This window comes from Hemibagrus wyckioides, linkage group LG13 (genome assembly GCF_019097595.1).
Source record: "Hemibagrus wyckioides isolate EC202008001 linkage group LG13, SWU_Hwy_1.0, whole genome shotgun sequence".
Taxonomy (NCBI): Eukaryota; Metazoa; Chordata; class Actinopteri; order Siluriformes; family Bagridae; genus Hemibagrus; species Hemibagrus wyckioides.
Window position 1 is genome coordinate 9,202,874 of NC_080722.1, and position 20,208 is coordinate 9,223,081.

General features: G+C 40.5%; 1 protein-coding gene across 12 annotated transcripts in view; it reads left to right on the forward strand.

Moving 5' to 3' along the window:
* The window catches only part of usp54b (ubiquitin specific peptidase 54b), a 114,114-nt gene that overhangs the window by 55,944 nt on the left and 37,962 nt on the right, over nt 1-20,208 (forward strand). For 10 of the 12 annotated variants that reach the window (XM_058406556.1, XM_058406554.1, XM_058406550.1 and 7 more), the window contains exon 3: nt 1,002-1,094. In XM_058406556.1, the coding sequence (XP_058262539.1) occupies nt 1,002-1,094 (93 nt within the window). Of the gene's footprint in view, nt 1-441; nt 758-803; nt 924-1,001; nt 1,095-20,208 lie in introns of those variants that run through there. The other 2 variants (XM_058406560.1, XM_058406561.1) reach the window with 2 other exon arrangements.

Genomic DNA, 20,208 nt, shown 5'->3' on the forward strand with positions numbered 1-20,208 from the left:
CTTCTGGCTTCTGTTTGTCACACTTTATTGAATGGGTCTGAATTAATCTAAAAAAAAAAGTGCAAGACTAAAGAGACTAGTACGGACTCACATGCATAGTGAACACACACACAAACACACAAACACACATGCACACTCTAACACATGCATATACTCAAACACACACATGCATGCCTATACCTGCTTGGTGCAACAATCACAGAGATGTGATCTATTTTGCTTGCATGCTGCTTTCAGTATCAGCACTTTATAGTTATATCTCTGCACTCTGCAACAACCATTTCTCCCTCCTCTCTCTCTCTCTCTCTCTCTCTCTCTCTCTCTCTTGCTCTCTGGCTTCTCTGCGATCACAGCTCTCTCTCACTAGCACTTCCTCTCTTTAAGTGCTCACTACCTCTCTCTCTCTCTCTCTCTCTCTCTCTCTCTCTCCCTCTATTTCTTCCCCTCTCTCCCCCTCTCTGCGGATCTGCAGTTCCCTTGCTTAACCTTTTCCCTTTCCCTCCTCTGGTCTGTCCTGAAGCCGGGTTTGCGGGGAAGTTGCTCCTGGAGCGGGGTAGCTGTTAAAAGGTGCTGAATTCCTGCTCTGTTGGGAGGATTAAGTGGAGTGGGCACCTGGCACGCGATCAGTGGATATCGGCTGCCAGGGCTTTCTCACATTGTTTGAGGGAGATTGGAGCACTGCAGTAATCTTGGCCAGAGGGAGTAGGTGCAGGACGGGGCCAGAGAGGCATGCTGTGATGTGCTGATCTGTGGGGGGGTGAGTGTGTGTGTATGTGTGTGTGAGTGGGTGTGTTGTGTTGTTAAGATGCTCTAAAGTAAAGTGGTTATGTGCTAGCGGTGGTGCTTCTGGACACACTGCGACTCCTTGTAAAGAATCATGGGATGGGTCTTTTTGGCTTGTTGCCTCATTTAATCTTTGCTTTGTGAGTCTGCAAAGTGAATACAGTACACAAAGCTAGATCAGACATCCTTACTTTTAGTAATCGTCTTCTTGCTTTCAGGTACTTTGGCACCTTGACATCTTCCGCAGAAGCTTCCGGCAACTGACCACACACAAGTGCATGGAGGACTCGTGCATCTTCTGCGCTCTTAAGGTAAGCGCGCTATGCATTATATATGAGTGCGGATGCATATAGGATTATATAAGTCCGCACTCATAGGCGTGTTTTTGATTTGTTCCCAAATGCTGCTTAAGTCTTCATGGGATTTGTATATCCACAGCAGAAATATGCACTGACTCGTAAGCAAATAATCAATCAAAAATCAAAGCAGGTTGCTCTGGATTTCATAATTTATTAGTTAGTCTGTGTTATAAAGCACGTTGTGGCATGGACTGTTACTTCTTGCCGCATGTATTTCCTAACTCTTCCACTCTATGGTCAAAAGTTTGTGGACACCTGACCATTACACCCGTATGTGCTTATTGAACATCTCATTCCAAACCTGGTCGTCCCTTTACTGTGAAACTACCCTCCACTCTTCTGGGAAGGTTTTCCACTAGATGTAGGCTGTGGAGAATCTTACTCATTCAGCCACAAGAGCATTAATGACATCAGACTCTGATGTTGAGAGAGGAGGCCTGGGAGTTCCAGTTTATCCCTAAATGTGTTCAGGGGGGTTGAGGGGAGGGCTCTGTGCAGAACACTTGAGTTCTTCCACTCTTGGCAAACCATGTCTTCGGGAACTTTGCTTTGTGCACAGGGGCACTGTCATGCTGGAACAGTTTGAGCTAAATATCTTATCCAGTCTTATCAAGTTCCAGTGAAGGGAAAGTGTACAGCTTCAGCATTCTGGACTTCCAGTTTTGGCCCACATGTGGGGGTATGTTTTGCATGTTCACAAACTTTGGCTAAAAATCTTAAATATAGAAAAGGAACATTTAAAAGAAAATCATAATTGGCTTAAATATTACATTGAATATATTATATATAGATAGAAAATAAGAAAATATCAAGATTTAATACATTTTCGCAAATAGTAGCAGTAGAATCTGAATCATGAGCTTCTTGGTGGTTCAAAGTCCAGATCATGTCCACGCTGAACTCTACGTTCTTTCTGGTAGATAAATGCTATTGCTTTTACAGCAAAAATCCTTCAACATACTGATTCATTTCATGACTCGAGTGCTACTTAGAGATGATTCAGTGCTGTGTTCTATACCGCATAATGTGCACTAGTAAGTAGTATGCTTATATAATAGTGACACCAGCGATATGCTGACGAACTGGTCAGTATGGTAGTATTAGGTCTGGGATGTGGCGACTTTAAGGATATACAGTATTTATCTGCTTTGTTTTCTCAGTATTGAAGAAGCAATATGAGATTTCATTTAAAAAAAACATTACTTAGAACCAGGTGAAAAAGCAACGTCTCTTGGTTGCTGTAGTGAATTCCCAGCACACTACTGTGTAGGCTCATACATCTGCACTGAAGAGACAGCTCAGTGTATCTGTAAGACAGGAGTGATGCAAACTAGCCCACCAAACATAGCTAATTAGCGAAAAATAGAGCAAAACTCTATCTTTGATCACTTTTGCTTGATTCTGATATGTGTGTTTTTATTAAGCAGGTCTGTGTTCTCTATGTATTTTATGAACTAATTTGTGTATTTTGTTCTCTAGCGTGTCAGAGACTTTAGGCTGGATAATATTAGCTCTAAGGATGCATCAATCCAATTTTTTTTGTGTGAATATATGACTTTTTCCTACTCGTCAATATCTATATTAATACTGATATGAGCAACCTGTTTAGTATGAAGTAATCAGGAGCGTCACGGGACATTTTATTCAGCGAGCAAGTCTTGTTTATAATGTTAGCTAGTCGATTTTAAATGAAGTGCATTAGCTAGCTACATGGATTGAGTAGGGTTTCGGTGGATTCTTTCAACTTGGAAAAATGCCTCTATAGCTTTTGAGGCAATGGTGGCTCAAGTGGTTAAGGCTCTGGGTTGTTGATTGGAAGGTCAGGGTTTAAGCCTCAGCTCTGCCAAGCTGCCACTGTTGGTCAATTGAGCAAGACCCTTAACCCTCCCTGCTCCAGAGATGCTCTATCATAGCTGCCCTTGCGTTCTGATTCCAACCTCCTCAACTGGGATATATGAAGAAATGAATTCCATGTTTTTCTTTTCATTGCTACAGAATTCTTCACTGTAAAGGACCGCGAGTTTGTTTTACGAGTTGGCGAAATTGCAAGCACAGGATTCTTCTTTAAACACCATTGAAGACACATATAATTACTTAATCGAAGAGGGCTTTGACTGAATGCAGGTTGCGATGATGCTATCTGACATGTCTTGGCTTAAATCTGTGTAAAATCTGCAGTAATTTTGAAAAATTGCAAGCTCCACCAAATACAGTGACATTCGCTGGATTTCGTGTTAATTTCTGCAATCGAAAAAAAATGTCTAAATCCTGCAGGGGCTGATTTGCATTTGCTGCATCAGTGGTTACTGCTGTGTGCTGCTAGCAATGAATTTCTCATGCTGAGTTTTATGTTTAGGATGTTTTATTAGGTTACTTGTATTGCAGGAAGATGATGTAGTTCATCCTTTAGATTTTTATATACAGAGTACAGTTTGCAGTTTTCTTTGCTTTGATTAACATCATTAATTATGAAATGCGTTCTCACCGCTGTCATTCATGAGCCTTATAATAAATGAGAGAACAAATAAATTCCTTATGGGTTCAGCAAGAAATAAAATGGCAAAACTCCAATGTTAGTATCATAATCTATCGGGAAAGATATAGAGTTGTGAGGAATGTACACTCTATGGCCAGTAGTATCTGGACACTTGATAGTATGATAGTATTCTTCTCCAGGAAGATTCAGGAATGTCGTCATTTGCTGTAGTTTTAAGATTTCCCTTTGCTCAAACTTGCATGACAATGCCCCTAGGCACAAAGCAACCATAAATACACAGTGTGCCAAGGTTGGAGTGGGAGAACTCGAGCCCTGACCTCAACCTCACCTTTAGGATGAACTGGATAACTGACTCTCAACCTGTCGCTTGACTTCACTGACCTCACTAATGTTCTATAGCTGAATGAACACAAATCCCCACAGCCACCTTCCAACATCTAGCGGAAAGCTTTCCCGGAGCTTATTATTAGAGCAAAGGGGGAATAAATCTGGAATGGGATGTACATATGGGTGTTGTCCACAAACTTTTGGTTATATAGTGTATGTAGGTGTATATGTAGAATTGTGAGGAAAGTACGTCTGACCTGCTGATAGTCCCTGGAACAAAACGTCTAGTAAATCTATAAAACAATAACCAGAATTTTTTTACAAAGAACTTTATAAAGGATTTCTACAATTACAATGGCATAATTGTGAGGTTTTTGCTTCAGAGTTTCATTGTTTTTATATGAACACGTAGTCTAGTGCTGCTGCTACTATACTCTATAACTGACTAGAGCAATTCTCTATCCTGAGAACAGGAAGCTGATTCACTGCCTCACTCTCCTTAATGGAATTTAGTTCATCTTCATCATCACCATCATCATCTCTCTTTCTCTCTCTCTCTCTCTCTCTCTCTCTCCTTTTTTCCCCCTCTGCTCACTGTGTCTAATGAGAGACAGTTTCTGGGAATGAATTAAGTAGAAGCATCAGCAAAAAGTTAGCAAGACAAAGAGCAAGAGGGAGAGGGTAAAACATGCTTCATGCCTCGAATAACACGCACAGATCTTCGTCTCGCATAAGGTCTTATGCCAGCCTTGCCTCCGCTTCAAATGCGGAAGATATTTATGGGTCTCGTCTGGCTGGAAGAAGCCTAAAATCTGACAGGTTTTTTTGAGTGACTCTAATTTTAGCCGTGGCTCCACATGAAAAGGGCTTCTTGTCATTTTTACTTGGATGTTTATTCCTGAAAATAACAACACATCAGCTAGCTGTGTATTCCTTTCACCTCGCTGGGTAAAAGGGTTGGCGTGAATGGAGAAGCCCTGGAAAAAAGAAAAGGTCTGATAGATAGTGCAGTTTTGTCGTCCGTACAGGTTTTAATCTCCTTTTCAGCTATTTTTATGTCTTTTCGTTGACTACTGACCCTTTACTGAATCTCTACTGACTCCTTCAGCTGCTTGCCATTTCCGAGTGTTGCCACGGCTACCTGTTACCTTGACTACTTCCTACTAAAAATGCTTGATCTCAATGGCTTTGCTTGATGACAGTTAAGCAGTGATTCACTCTGATAGTATGACTGCTTTCTTAAAAATAAAGGGGTTTTAGCGTAATCTCAGTTTACCATGAATTACCACAGACGAGAATCATGACACAGTTCCTGATATTGAGAATAGATAAGATAAAAATAGTACTTTCATCACTAAGCATTAATGTATAACTTCATTGCATAACTGAAAAGTTTACATGATAAAAGTAAAGATCTTAGAAATGAAAGCATTTTCAGGTAAAAAGTAGTTTTAGGTTTTGTGTACCTGTGTAACATGAGCTAACAGATTCTTCCCTCATCTTTGAAAGGATGAATTAAAAGTTTACGACTGCCCTAAACAACTGCCCTTAGACTTGCATCATAAGTGAGTTTTGAGTAAACTGATGGAGACTCCTGAGTCAATTTCATGCTTATGAGTTATTTTTTTCTCCTGACTCTGCTGCTGTTTGTCCCGGGCTCAGTACATTCGGTGGAGTTTTCTTTAAAACACTGTTCAGGGGCTTGCTTCTTCATAAAAATCTGATATGAGCGAATCTCAGTTCAGCTCCTCGTGTTCCAGCACTATGACCTTTGCCACTAGGAAGAGTAAAGAAAAATGTCAAACAGATCTACTTGTCAAACAGCGAGTACCTTTTTGGCAATCCTGTGAATAGAAAAGTGACGTGCAGAGTTGTGCAGTTCGCCCACGGTTTGGAAGGAAACCTGAGTGTGATGATGAGTCTCGCCTCCAAGCATGCCAGAATGGGTCCTGTGTGCGGTCTGGTGTATTCAGGCCAAGTGTGCAAACACCCTTACTGTTTACCTTTTCACACCCATCTGTCCGTTTCTGTTGCCTTTTGTTAAGGAAAGCGCTTGTCTTTTACAGTTTTAGTTGCTTAGCAGAAGGCAGGAGTGTTAAGTATGTAGGATTGTTTTTCTTTTCCCTCCCTGGACAGAGTTTGCACCCATTTTGCAGTTATTATTTTTGCTCACACCTACTTGTGATATTTTTTAATTAATAAATTAATTCATTTAATTACTTTTTTTAATTAATTAATACATTCATTCGACCCACGAGCATCGTATCTGTCCGCCTGCTCCCGCTGATTCCACTTACTAGCTCGAAGCAGCAGAAATAAACAGAGACATGGTTTGCAAAGACTTGTTGATCTGTTTGTCGCCTGATTTGGAGGCTCTGTGGGGAAGCCATTTGGCCTTCAGGGCTTTTAAAGATGACTCACATGAGAACCCAGCGAACAATCTGTGGTGGCATATGAGAGCAGGGGAGCCTTCTGGTGCAGTGTGAATCTCGTGATGACAGGCAGGAGGAGGTCACGTCCTGAGTAGCAGACATAAGGTGACGCATGTGGATGTTTTATACGAGCGGTGAGTAATTGCGCCTGCCGTATGTGTCCGTGTGTCAGTGTATGAGCGTGATGACAACTGAGGTGTGAATTTGTTCAAATCCAATACGAAGTACAGCCTAAAGCTCTGGATTGGCATTAGACATGATGTCATTTCCAGTCTGAGCCACGTCTTTTTTTTTTTTTTTTAATGCCATTAGTGTGAATTTTCAGATCATTATTTCCATCTTAAGCTCATCAGTAGCTAAAAGACTATAACGTTAAATGAGGCATCCTCACACATACTTTTAAACAGCTTTGCATTATATATATATATATATATATATATATATATATATATGTGCAATTCTGGTGAATTAACTTTCTTCACATATGATTGCATGACCCATATGTCCTTTCTGTATGTATGTGCCTTAAATTCAGTGTAGTACTGACATTATCTACCTTTTCAAATCTCTACCATTTCACACAGTGCATTTAGTAGTCGGTTTCTGACGCAGTTTGCATGATGAGCTTTATTATAATGAATGTAAATGTCAGACGCCGATTTTGCGGCCTCATCGAGTCACATTTTGCACTGATCCTCCTCATGTTCGTACATCTGCTCCTCTCTCCATCTCTCTAGCCTTCCTTATTTGCGTGGCTGAGGTGCTGAGACAGCACAAAGCATGCACTGGAGCTGGGCTGTGGAAAGCCAGCTCCACAATAATAGCTAGACATATCACACACATCCACATACACGCTGTGATTTATGAATGTCAACGATGATCTGCCTTCCCTCACTCTGCTTCCTTTCTCACTTTCTCTGTTTGTTTCCGTGCTTCTCTTTGTCCTTCATATTCTCTGCTCCGTTTTCTCATTCTCATATGCTGTATTAATCCTCTTTGCATGCATTAATGAAATTTCCATATTCTGTTAAAAGAAAAAAAAGAAAAAGAAAAAACGCTTTCAGTTTCCAGACTTACAATCTGGCTAAGCACATAAAAGGGTTAGTAGAAGTGTGGAGTGATGCTTTGACATTAGCTTGGAGCTGCGGCAGAAAAAAAAAAAAAAAAACAAAGACTTTTGGGAGTTGAAGGATGGATCTTCAGACGCAGTATGTTTGGGAAGCAAGACTGGAAAGTTAAGTGTTCTCTCCAACTTGACCTTCAGGTTACACTGTCATTGTGATTTTCTTAGTCATGGTAGCAATGCAGCAATCTATTTTTAAGGTATGATACCAATATTAGGTATCAACCAATACCCAAAGCTCTAATATCTAATATCTCTGGTTACTGGTTGATAGCAAAAACTGCTCTCCTCACTTCCTCTTCGTAACTGAATGAAAGTTGGCTTTCTATATTCATGTGCAAGATCTGTGTTATGTCATTTATGAAATACATCAAAAAGAAAAGTTTGTTCTTCTGTATTATCCACTTCATCCTGGTTGCAGTTGTGGTAGATATGGAGGTTATCCTGGGAAGACTGGGAGTGAGGCAGGAACACATCCTAAACTAAATGCCACTCCATCTCAGGGCACCAGACACAATGTTCACACTTAGAGGATATTTAGTGAAACCAGTCCACCCACTGGCATGTTTTGGGGGGTGGGAGGAAATCAGAAGAACCCCACATAGTGAGAAAATCTACACTGACTGTAACCCAAGCTTAGAATTTGACCTTGGAGCAGTACTAGAGGGACCATGTGTGATGTGAAGCAAATTTTCACGCTTTCTGTTTATGCCATTAACACATGCGACACTTTCTACTGCACTCTTTTTTAAAAAATTGGCAAAAAGGGCAACCTTTCTAAAGTGCTTTCATGTTGTCGTTTTTAGAAAGTGAAACATTACAATGTAGAGTTCTATATACAAACCTGAAAGGCTTTCAGAGAGAACAAAGCAAAGAACCCTTTGGGATGCTCTATAGAGCCTTGCTGTTCAGAAAGTTGGGGTTCAAGCCCCAGCACTGTTAAGCTGCTGCTGTTGGGCTCTTGAGCAAGGTCTTCTTTGCTCCAGGAGTGCTGTGCTCTGACCCCAACTTCCGAAGATGGGGGTCTTGATGGGATATGCGAAGAAAAGTAGTTGACTATGCTGTAATGTACAGTATATGAGACAAAAATTAATGCTTCTTCTAAAGCCTTGTATATAAATAAAGGGTCCAGCAGTGGCAGCTGGGTGGATCAGTGATCAGTAATCTAACACCTTAACCCCTAAGCTACCACATCCCCTACATAATATCCATTATATGGCCGAAAGTATGTGGTCTCCTGACTATCACAACCACATGGTTCTTCCCCATACAAAGTTAGAAGCACACAGTTGTCTAGATTGTCGTTGTTTTAATATTTCTCTTCACTGTAGCTAAGAGGCCCCAGGTACATAGCAAGCTCTATAATGACATGGTTTGACGAGGTTGGAGTCGAAGAACTTAAGTAATCTTCACACAGTCCTGACCTCAACCCCACTGAACACTTTAGGGATGAACTTGAATACTGATTAACCCCCAGGCCCCCTCACCCAACATCAGTGTCTGATCTCACTAATGCTCTTAGTTGTAGTTGAATGAGCAGAATTTCCCACAACCACAACTAAATTTGGAATGAGATGTTCTGAAAAGCACACGTGTATGATGGACAGATGTCCACATATTTCTAAATATATAATGTATGTACAAAAGTATGCATGTAAAAAACAAGAAATCTTTAAAAAAAAAAAAAAAAAGTTTTAGTAATTACACTAATGACTAAATGCTTTTTTTAACAGACGGGTCGATTCTTGTGTCCTTGGGTTTGAATAATAATCACCATTTATTAAAGCAAACCCTACTCCAGCTCTTTCAGTTCTAGGAACTATGGCCCAGGAACTAAAAACATCCTCATCCTTGGTGGCTTACGACTTTGGCCTGCTGATTGGAATTGTTGAACCCTTGAGCAACAGCATCTGCTCTATTGTATTATGTCAATGTATCCTGTAAGCCTGTCAAAGTCAATGAAGCCAAATGGGTAGTGGAATACAAACGTAGTGCATCTGCTCATGATGTCAGACTGGAACAGGAGTCGAGGTCGCAACACCACTAATCATCCACACCCAGTGTTGTTGTAACATTTGTACCAAGCCATTGACAGCTCGGAGAGTTCTCTGCCAGAATGCCCTCTGTTTTTTTTTTTTATTGTTTGTGTTATTATGTCCTGTGCCATTAGCTTTAGTTTATGTTCTATGTTCTCACGTGTTTGACCCGCCTGATCCTTATCCTGTTCCCGCCTCTGCTCTGATTCATGAGTCATGTGCATCCACAGGAATGGAGTTTAGACCCAAATGCAGGATAAAAGTGACAGGGGATTCACGCAACACAGAAAGAAGAAACACAAAAATTGGGAGCATGAACTAGATGCAAAAAGAGATAACATAAAAGAGAAAACAAAGGCTCAGCAATATATACAGTATATACGGTATATATACGGAAGGCAGTCAGGGGAATATGGGGAACAGGTGTGCAAAATGCAGGGAAACAGAGCAGAGAGTTGGGCGGGGCAAGCACAGGTGAAGACACAAACATAAACAAAACTACATGGCAAAGAAACACAAACAATAACATAGAAAAACCCTGTCAGATCGCCCTCTGGTGTTCAGGCAGGGAACTGTCCAAGACGTCCTTTACATCCTAACCATGTTATGCCAACTTACACCATGTCATATCTAACCAAAACATTCGGTACTAGATTCGGATCTATTGAAAGGCTAGGGAATATTTCAGCATTCAGTAGCACTGAATTATCTTAGTGATTAGTAGTTGAGTCCAGTTGCTTAGCAGTCGAGTCCAGTTCAGTCAGTGTAGTTGTTTGTGTGACTGAAAACAGAGATATTATTCCACACAGCTGTAATTTTTTTCTTTGATTTCTCACTCAGCCTTAGTCCCATGTCCTCTAGCATGTCCGATTCAAGGCTCTGAGACGCTCCATCAGGCTTACTCTGCACCCACATGGTGTTGTGTAGGCCAGCGTGGAGCCTCTCACGGCTCTAATGGAGGCCCATTAGTGTCGGCTCATGAAGCTGAGTTCCAGTCGTTGCAGGTGTCGCTCTCCAGCCATTTTTGCAACAGAATCCGTATAGAAATTTAATGATCTCACACTGCTAATGTGCGCTGCAATATGCTCCTCACTGCAAACAGCAAATAAGTGTCGAATCGTGTTGTGTGTGTTTACTCGAAAGCACTCGCGGAGAGAATACTGGAATCTTGTGCTACCATTTCATTTCTAGCTCCAGTTCTTGAAGACTTTAAGCTAAACCAGAAACACGCAGAGTGTTTGAAAAGCTATTTCCAGAACACAGCAGAAAGTATTCTGATAGGGTAGCGGCTGCTTTCCCGTACACACAGATATGCAATTGTGTACTGGCGTCTGCCATGTGGGGTGTCATATAGCAAAAGGTGAAAATTGGTCTGAATTTGGAAGTGATTTCAGTCACGGTTTTTTACTAACCGGATGTAGGAGTTGTTTCCCAGTCGATGGAAAATGACATCTGATGCATGTAATGAGATGCTGCTAGCATTAGCAGAAAATGCTGAATTTTTACATAACGTGGGCTAATTGAAAAGACGTTTGTAAGTCGTCTTGACAACCAGTGACATCAGTGATGTCTGCCATCTTGAAATTTTGTTCTCATCAAGTGTGGGCACCTGGTAGCTCCGCCCCCTTCCACTACGTAATAAAAGCTGTGACTGTTGAACACATGAAGTCTCCAATATTCCATACTTCCATTGAATAAGTGCATCATCTGAGTACTTGAAGTGCACTTCTTGTTGATGTAATTTTCAGTTTTTCTGTTTGTACTACAAAATGTACAATGTAGAATAGTGAATAAATATGCGATCTGGGACATGCCTAATATTCTCAGCCTGAAAAAATATTATTTTATGTACCAGTTTGATTGTTAAATATGCAACATATTTCCACAAGACAAAAAAAAAAATCAGATCAGTGATCAATTGGTTGGCTGTGATCCATTTTAGAAAGGGAGACAAGGGAAAAATATTTGAAAGACTTGTCCGTTCTAGAGGATCTGGAAGACTTTACTGTTCAATCAGTTCACTTAACAGTTGAACGATTCCCAAAGCAGCACAGGAAATTTGGAGCTGTTGTCAAGGCAAATAGAAAAATCATCGAATAGATGAGAAACAAACTTGTCAACGATTCATCATAGGAACTGATTGAAATCCACAGTTTCTCAGAGTGGAGCACAGGGAACCCCAGCACTCTGTGGCGGAAAAACCAAGGGGTCCTTATTATTTTTATTCTTTGTTAAAGTGCTGGAATCACTGCCCAGTTATTACATTTGATTTACCTTCTAGAGTTCTCAGAGTTATTCTTTTTGACTGGGTTAGAATAATAGATAGTAATAGCCTGATACAAAAGCCAAAATACATTTAAATCATAAGACTAATAATTAAATAGTTGGATTGCTGTCATTAAACAATCTGTTCTGAGGAAATTCGGGATCTTTTTATTGTTTGAGAATCTCTGAACTAGAAAATAAAATCATCTATATATACACACCGATCAGCCATAACATTATGACCTAATATTGTGTTGGTCCTTCTTTTGCTGCCAAAACAGCCCTGACCCGTCATGCACTGTGTATTATGAGACCTTTCTATCAGAACCAGCATTAACTTCTTTAGCAATTTGAGCAACAGTAGCTCGTCTGTTGGATCGGATCACACGGGCCAGCCTTGCCTTCCCCACGTGCATAAATGAGCCTTGGTCGCCCATGACCCTGTTGCCGGTTCACCACTGTTCCTTCTTTGGACCACTTTTGATAGATACTGACCACTGCAGACTGGGAACACCCCACAAGAGCTCAAATCCTTACACTTACACTCATTTTTCCTGCTTCTAACTTTGAAGACAAAGTGTTCACTTGCTGCCTAATATATCCCACCCACTAACAGGTGCCATGATGAGGAGATAATCAGTGTTATTTACTTCACCTCTCACTGCTCATAATGTTATGCCTGATCGGTGTACTTATAATCATCGGTGTACTTATTGCACACCCTATTTGAATGATTTAATAAAGGCAAAAAGAGTCACACATAAATGTGTCCTTGCCTTCAGTATTTCTAGCACAAGCTTTTTTTTTCTTTGATAAAAATGCATTCACATTTAGCTAACGTACCTCAGCACCCATTTTTTTCCGCCATTGTGGCCCAGGAGGGACATAGCCCATTTCCACAATTTTTGGCCTTTTACCCTTCTCTTCCTCTATACTGGTGCTTTTAAATTTTCAGTTTATTTTCAAAGTCGTCCATTACCACAGTCTTGGAGAATCTGACTGAAATTTGACCCAAAGACAGAGCAAGAGAGCCACAGAGTCTCAGAGCACACCTCACTTATTGTGAATTTCACTTTTAGATTAAATTAGTAAGAGCTGTTAATACATAGCTGTTAGGAGCATTATAAGGTATTTCTCTTCCAAATATATTAACTGAATTTTAATCTTAAAATGTCCAAATATACTGTTTATTGGAAGAAAAGTCATAATAGATCATTCAGTCATTCATTCAGTTCAATTATAATGAAATAGACATGAACAGATTTACAAATTTTTGTAATATTATCCCCAGCGGTCCAGCAGCAGGATCCTATGCTCTCTCTGCCATGGCCTGGTTTTAATCACTGGGCAGGGGACCAACCCAGCAACTGAGGGGTTAACTCCCAGTGCCAGTCGAAAGCCTGAATGAAATGGGTTGGTTGTGTCAGAAAGTGCATCCGGCATAATTCCTGTGCCAGAAATCCCTGAGCAGGGAGCAGTCGACGGACTAACAACATTAGTTTCATAATGATTTTGTTTTAGAAATTGCTTAATAAAGCTCAGGGTTTGAAATGGAAATGAAGAGAAGACTATAGTCTCAGTACAGCCTACAGATACATGAGATTAGTGTGGAGTGTACCACTTAGAAGCAATGAACCTGGCTTTAGTCTGCAATTGCTGACTGTACTCAAGTCTCCATCAGTGAGCAGTTTAATAATGTCAACAAAATATACTTAATATTAATACTTGAATTAATTTCTTTGTCACACATGCACTTTTTGACCATGTAATACACAGTTATAGAAGGGAATTATTTCTAATGACTCATTTCTGAATTTTCAGGGAGCGTTTCTTGTCACCTTTGCCTCTGGCTTGCTCATAAGGGATAAATTTCTTCATAGAGGGATAAGCTTCTTTGTTTCATTGTCCGTTGTTAAAAGCACTCCACATAGAAAATTGAATTAAATTATTCATCAGTCCTTAAAATCCTTGAACTAGAGCAGCAATAATGGCAATAATAAAAAATAGTTGGCTTCTAATTTTGTTATCGCTGGACACAATGGACATGCTACAACAACAACGAGACCAACAACAAAAAGGATAATCTGAATGAATTATGAAAGACTCATATGAAAGACTACCACCTTGTGAGGGTGAAGGTTAACTTGTGGTTCCTCGTGATTGGCTGTCTTTGTTGCAGCGTAACACACTAGAAGGAAAGTGTTATCCACAATCTTCTGCATAAACAAGGTACTCACGGTTGTTTACGATTCGCTAGTGTCACGATGATTGATAGGGAAAGAGTATGTTATCCCTCCCACACAGACAGCACAGCCAGTTTTGCTCTCTTGGACCCCTAGCCAGGGATAACTGTAGCATCATTGGGATTCACACTCATGGTCTCTGGATGATAGCATGCTGACTTTAGTGTTCTTGGAACCTGCATACAGTATATCATTCTTACGAACTCCAATCTTACTAAATGTACATGTCAGTATTGAAGCACTCTGTCAGCACTCCTACGTTTAGATACTGAGCTCAAAATACATGTTTTTGCTGTGTCGTTTAATCAGATGCAGCTTCCTGATTAAACGTAATATTTCTCCATGATGGAATTCTATAGAAGAAATTCCACAAAAATGTTCAACATGCTCATACTGTATAAAGTACGTTAACTCATCAGAGCCACATATGTTTTCATAGAGACTGGTATCGGTAACAGTGATGTATGGGGATGTCTTGAACCCTTCATCGATCTGTGTGCTTGGGTAAGAATTAATCCGGGTTTTAGTTTGTTTGGTTGCTACTGAATCCAAAAGCCAGCTATGAGTCACTGCTGTGGCTTTGTTCTATAAGCACAAAGAGCCATCCATCCTCCTTCAGTAACCTCTTTATCCTGATCAAGGTCACACTAGGGCACAAACACAACCTGGATGAGACGCTAGTACATGGTCCTGTGCGCACACACACATCCCCGCTATACAAATGAATTGAATTTCATGTTTTCTGCCATTTACAACAATAAAATTTCTACAATAAACAACAATATCTAAATCGAACAGTATTCGATCAAACATTTAGTTTTGTCTAAGTGAAAGTGACAGCAATATTATTTCGTGGTTATTATACAGAGATATGCTGCAAACGTGGTACAGGTGAGGAACAATATGGCAGCAATACCTGACAGAACAAAAGCGGCACATCAGTCACCCATGTACATTCAGAATCACAAGCAAGTCAAACATCTGCAAGCTGACAGCTGTTACATCCCTCGAACATCACCGTAAACATTTGCTTCACCTTTTTAATATGTGAAGGTTGTCAAACTTGTCGTGAGCAAAAATAGAAGTGAAAGGAGATCTCAGTGAGAAAATGTAAAGAAAAGTAGACAGATGGATGGATAGACATATAGACAGATAGCACTTTATTAAAATATTTCAGCAGGCAGATAGTATAGAATACACATGAGGAATGGTACATACAGTGCATAAATAGCAACAGAATTAGATTCAGTGGTAAATAGGTACAATGTACAACACACAATGCATTCATTTCTTTACTTTTGTCTGATCGTATAGCCTTGATGACTCAGAATCGAATTGGAATTCATATGTTTGCAATGTAAACAGACTTCCTGCCTGAAATGACCCACATTTATTAGTCACTTATGTTATGAGAATGAAAAAAAATGGCTTGGCTAGACAGTGGTGGATCAAGTGGTTAAGACTCTGGGTTGTTGATTGAAAGATCAGGGTTCAGGCTGCAGCACTGCCAAGCTGCCACTGTTGGGCCCTTGAGTATAGCCCTTAACCCTCTCTGCTCCAGGGATGCTGTATCATAGCTGACCCTGTACTCTGACCCCAACTTCCTCAGCTGGGATATGTGAAGGAAAGAATACCACTGTCTGTGTGGTGATAATAAAGGCTTCTTCTTCTTCTTTTCTGCTTGTGAGTTTTACTTCAAAAATTGTGATAGACAGTTTAATCATCCAGAAACAGCTGGCTAAAAAAACAGGAAATTGAGCACCATTTCAGGTTTAAGGATAGTACAGTGGAACCTCGGCATATGAATTTAATTCATTCTTAAGGCGAAAATTCTTATTGCGATACAGATTTTCCCAAAAGAAATTATGTAAATGCGGATAATCCGTTCCAGCCACCCACAAATATTATCAATATTACCGATTTCCAAGGGTCAAGGGACCTTACAGGAAGTTGTGCCACCAAGCTTGGGCTAAAAATAGAACAGACCACCCACGCCACCAAAAAAACGCATGAAAAACCACCTAGGTTTTGAACGCATGCCGAAGGAAACGTTGGTATCGCGGGTTAACTCTTTCGAAACAGCTTTCACAAATTTGTGTCAAATTCATAAACTCACTTCGGGTGGCTTCGCTTGGCTTTCCACTGAAGCAAACGAGTTTTGAACAGCTTCTGGACGTACGCGCAACTTAGCCATTTATGCTTTGTATGCTGATGCAAATTTCTTGAATTTCAATTCTTAAAGCTTAAATTTGTAAGGGAGGGCATATGTATGCCTAGTTTCCACTCTATAGGGTTTTATATTATTAAGCTGTGTAGTTGGGACCTGATGGCTGGCAGTGGCAACTGCAAAAATCTCAGCTGGATGCTAGACTTTTAGGTGATTCTGCAGTAATACACCAAAAACAGAATTCTTTATGTCTAATTTCCACAAATGCAACAATTTCCCCGTTTATTTCCTGCAAATGAACACAAAACAATGTAGACCTACTGAAATCTTATAGATCAAAATTTTCATGTTATTCACTTTCAATAAGCTTTTGGTGGCATTCCTGAAAGCAGATGTAGTTAACTTCTTAGTTAACTATACATCTACTAACACCTTAACTATAGACTTGTCTGTTGTTAGCTATATTGTACATTATACACTGATAGATTATTAATCAGTGTATGATGTACTTCCTTAATTATATATTATAGAAGATGGTAAACAATCAGTTGAAAACATCTGTACTAATCATCCCGACATTGGTCCATCACCTGTTTTACTGTGGAGGAGAAAATGTCTGTGCTCATCATTATATTATACATGTGGTATATAAACTATACACACATATACACCAGAGTGAAAACGCTGAGTATTCTAGTGTTTTATTTTGAACTTAAGATGACTGATCACTTAGTAAGTATCAGGATTTCCAAGTGTTCTGTTTGTACACTGGCTTTCCGTTCTGCCAGCAGAATGGAAATTGACTTATCAGAAATTTTCAATATGAGATGCTTTTACTTCTGTTAGGGATAACCTTATACTGAATTTTAGCAGTTAAAGATTTTCTTTTATTTTCGATTTTTGGGAAATTCTCTATTAATATATTGCCCCTAGTAGGCTAGGTCAAAACAGAAATACTAGAACTACTCAAAGATTTGAGTGTCAACTTTCATAGGAGCCATTGACTGCTGCTATGGAGTGTCACATGATGAAGAAATTCGATGCTGGACATGAAAACATTTATTATATACTCTATTCCACAATGCCAGGGCATAGCTAAACATTAGCTAGTTAGCTAGTAGGCTAGTATCTCATGTTGATGTTAAACTGAGAACATTTTCCACAGACTCTGTGAACATTCTGTGTTCCATAACCCATTCAGACTCGGTGATTACATAAGAATCCATGATTAAGAACACAAAAGAAACTGGAATATGTAAAAGAGAGACCAGATCAAATCTGTGTGTGATAGTATGTGTAATTTTGTGTATGTAATTTAAAAAAAAAATCTGTATGGGAGTTGAAGAGCTATTGCTGTAGCTTGTAATGAATGCTGTGGAATTTTGGCAGTAAAATAATGCTTATTACTGCACCTTTTTCTCGTTCATCAAAGTATCCGGTCAATAGCAGTGCAGCAGAGGAGGGTATATAACTGGGGGGCAGCTAATGTTGAGCTCGCTAATCGCTTTCATCTTATTGGTAAGAATACACATTACTGCTATCTTTTGGGGGATTTGCATTGGAACATTTTGTTAATTAGTGCAAGAAATTAGAATATGTAGTTAATTATCTAATGTGTGTGTGTTCTGAGTGTCCTTGTGATTTGGAGCAGTGCAGAGAATATGTTGGTTTCTTGTGTCTTTGAATGGAGGTTAACATCTTACAGACAGACGCCTCAGGGCCTGCAGCTAACAATGAAGCGCATGGTGTGTGTACTCGTGTGTTTGTGTGTGTAGGGTTTGTTTTCTCTCTGCGTGTGTGTGTTATTGCATGGGATGCGAGGACTGACTTTGATCTTGTGTGAATAACAATCTCATTCTCTCCACACTTCACAGCTCCATCGGCAGAAGCTTATTTTGCAGCGCTGTCTCACAGAAAAGGGAGTCTCCGAGCATTTTCACACTGCTTTTATTTATTTTTTTCTCTAGACCTGAGCACTTTGAACCCGAGAGTTTGATTTGTTCAAGATCAACAACTTTAGCCAAACTTTGTTTTCTTTAGCCAGCGTGCCCCGGGACTGCTCCAAACACTGGACTAGGATTCACCTTAAGTAAACCTGAGTACAGAACATATATGATGTTTTAGATAAAACCTTTTCAGAGATCCTTTGAGGAATCTCTGCCCTTCTTGGTGATATCTTCAGTTCCTCTACAGCTGATGTTTACAGTTACATTTCTGGCATTTGGCAGACACCCTTATCCAGAGCAACTTACATTTTTTCTCATTTTATAAAACTGAACAATTGAGGGTTAAGGGCTCTGTTCAAGGGCCCAGCAGAGGAAGCTTGGTGGACCTGGGATTTGAACTCACAACCTTCAGATCAGTAGGCCAACACTTCTAAGCTACCACATCTCCTATACACCGAACAGGCATAACAATATGACCACCAGCCTAATATTGTGTTGATCCCCCTTTTGCTGCCAAAACAGCCCTGACCCGTCATGCACTGTGTATTCTGACACCTTTCAGCTCATCTGTTGGCCTGGACAATATGGCCAGCCTTTACTGCCCACGTGCATCAATGAGCCTTGGCCGATCATGACCCTGTCACCGGTTCACCACTGTTCCTTCCTTGGACCACTTTTGATAGATACTGACCACTGCAGACCGGGAACACCCCACAAGAGCTGCAGTTTTGGAGATGCTCTGATCCAGTTGTCTAGCCATAACAATTTGGTCCTTGTCAAACTCGCTCAAATCCTTACGCTTGCCCATTTTTCCTGCTTCTAACACATCAACTTTGAGGACAAAATGTTCACTTGCTGCCTAATATATCCCACCCACTAACAGGTGCCATGATGAGGAGATAATCAACATTATTCACTTCACCTGTTACTGCTCATAATCCATTATATGGTCAGAAGTATGTGGTCTCCTGATTATCACAACCACGTGGTCCTTCCCCACACCCTTGCTCAAGGGACTAGCTGTGGCAGCTTAGTGGACCTGGGATTCGAACTCACAACCTTCTAATCAGTGGTCCAGCACCTTCACCACTAAGCTTCCACATGGTGTAATGCATAGAAGTGTATTATTATTTAAGAAGAATTTCCTCTGTGTTAAATTGTAATGAAGGTTATCTTCCAAAACAAGCCTAGAAAAAATCCTAGGTTTAGGTTAGGTATAAAACCATTCTCTCTCACACACACACACACACACAGGCTGGTGCTGTGTTAGTATCTTTCTCTGTACTGATCTACTCACTGGGCTTCACAAGACCCATATCTGGCCTTATTAGTACAGAGAATGAAGCAGCAAAGGGGTGTGGAACTGAGTGTGTGTGTGTATGTGTGAAGGAAAGTATGACGGAGTGAGATTATGTGTCAGTGTGTGTGTGTGTGTGTGTGGGTGGGTGTGAGAGAGAGAGAGAGAGAGAGTGAGTGAAGGGCATTAAAAATGTCGGGTGGTATAAATGATTCCGGATCCTGTGCAGAAGCTCACCCTCGTGATTAGAGGATGGGAGTGATGGAGTGGAGGAAATTTGCCATCATCTAGCTCTCGCTCAGTGAGATAGCTAACCCTCTGCCTCTCTTCTTACTCCCTCTCTCTCTATACAGTCTGGCTCATGTTGGTGCAGTGCTGCAGTCATCTCTTTACATTACCTGTTCCAGTGTCATCAGCTCCACCCCCTCAAGTTCACCCTCATTTCTGCACTCATTAACATGTCCACCCCATAGAACACACTGTGTGGAGTATGTGTTTGTGTGTGTGTGTGTGTCTGTGTGTGTGTGTTTGTGTGTGTGATATATCCAACACATAGTACACATTGCGTGAAGGAAGGGGGGGTGAGAGTGTGTGTGCTTGTAGGTGAGTGTGTGTGACATATCCAATACACAGTGTACACTATGTGCAGGTGGGTATTTGTGTGTGTGTGTGTGTGTGTGTGACATATCCAACACATAGTACACACTGCGTGGAGGGGGGTGTGAGTGTGTAT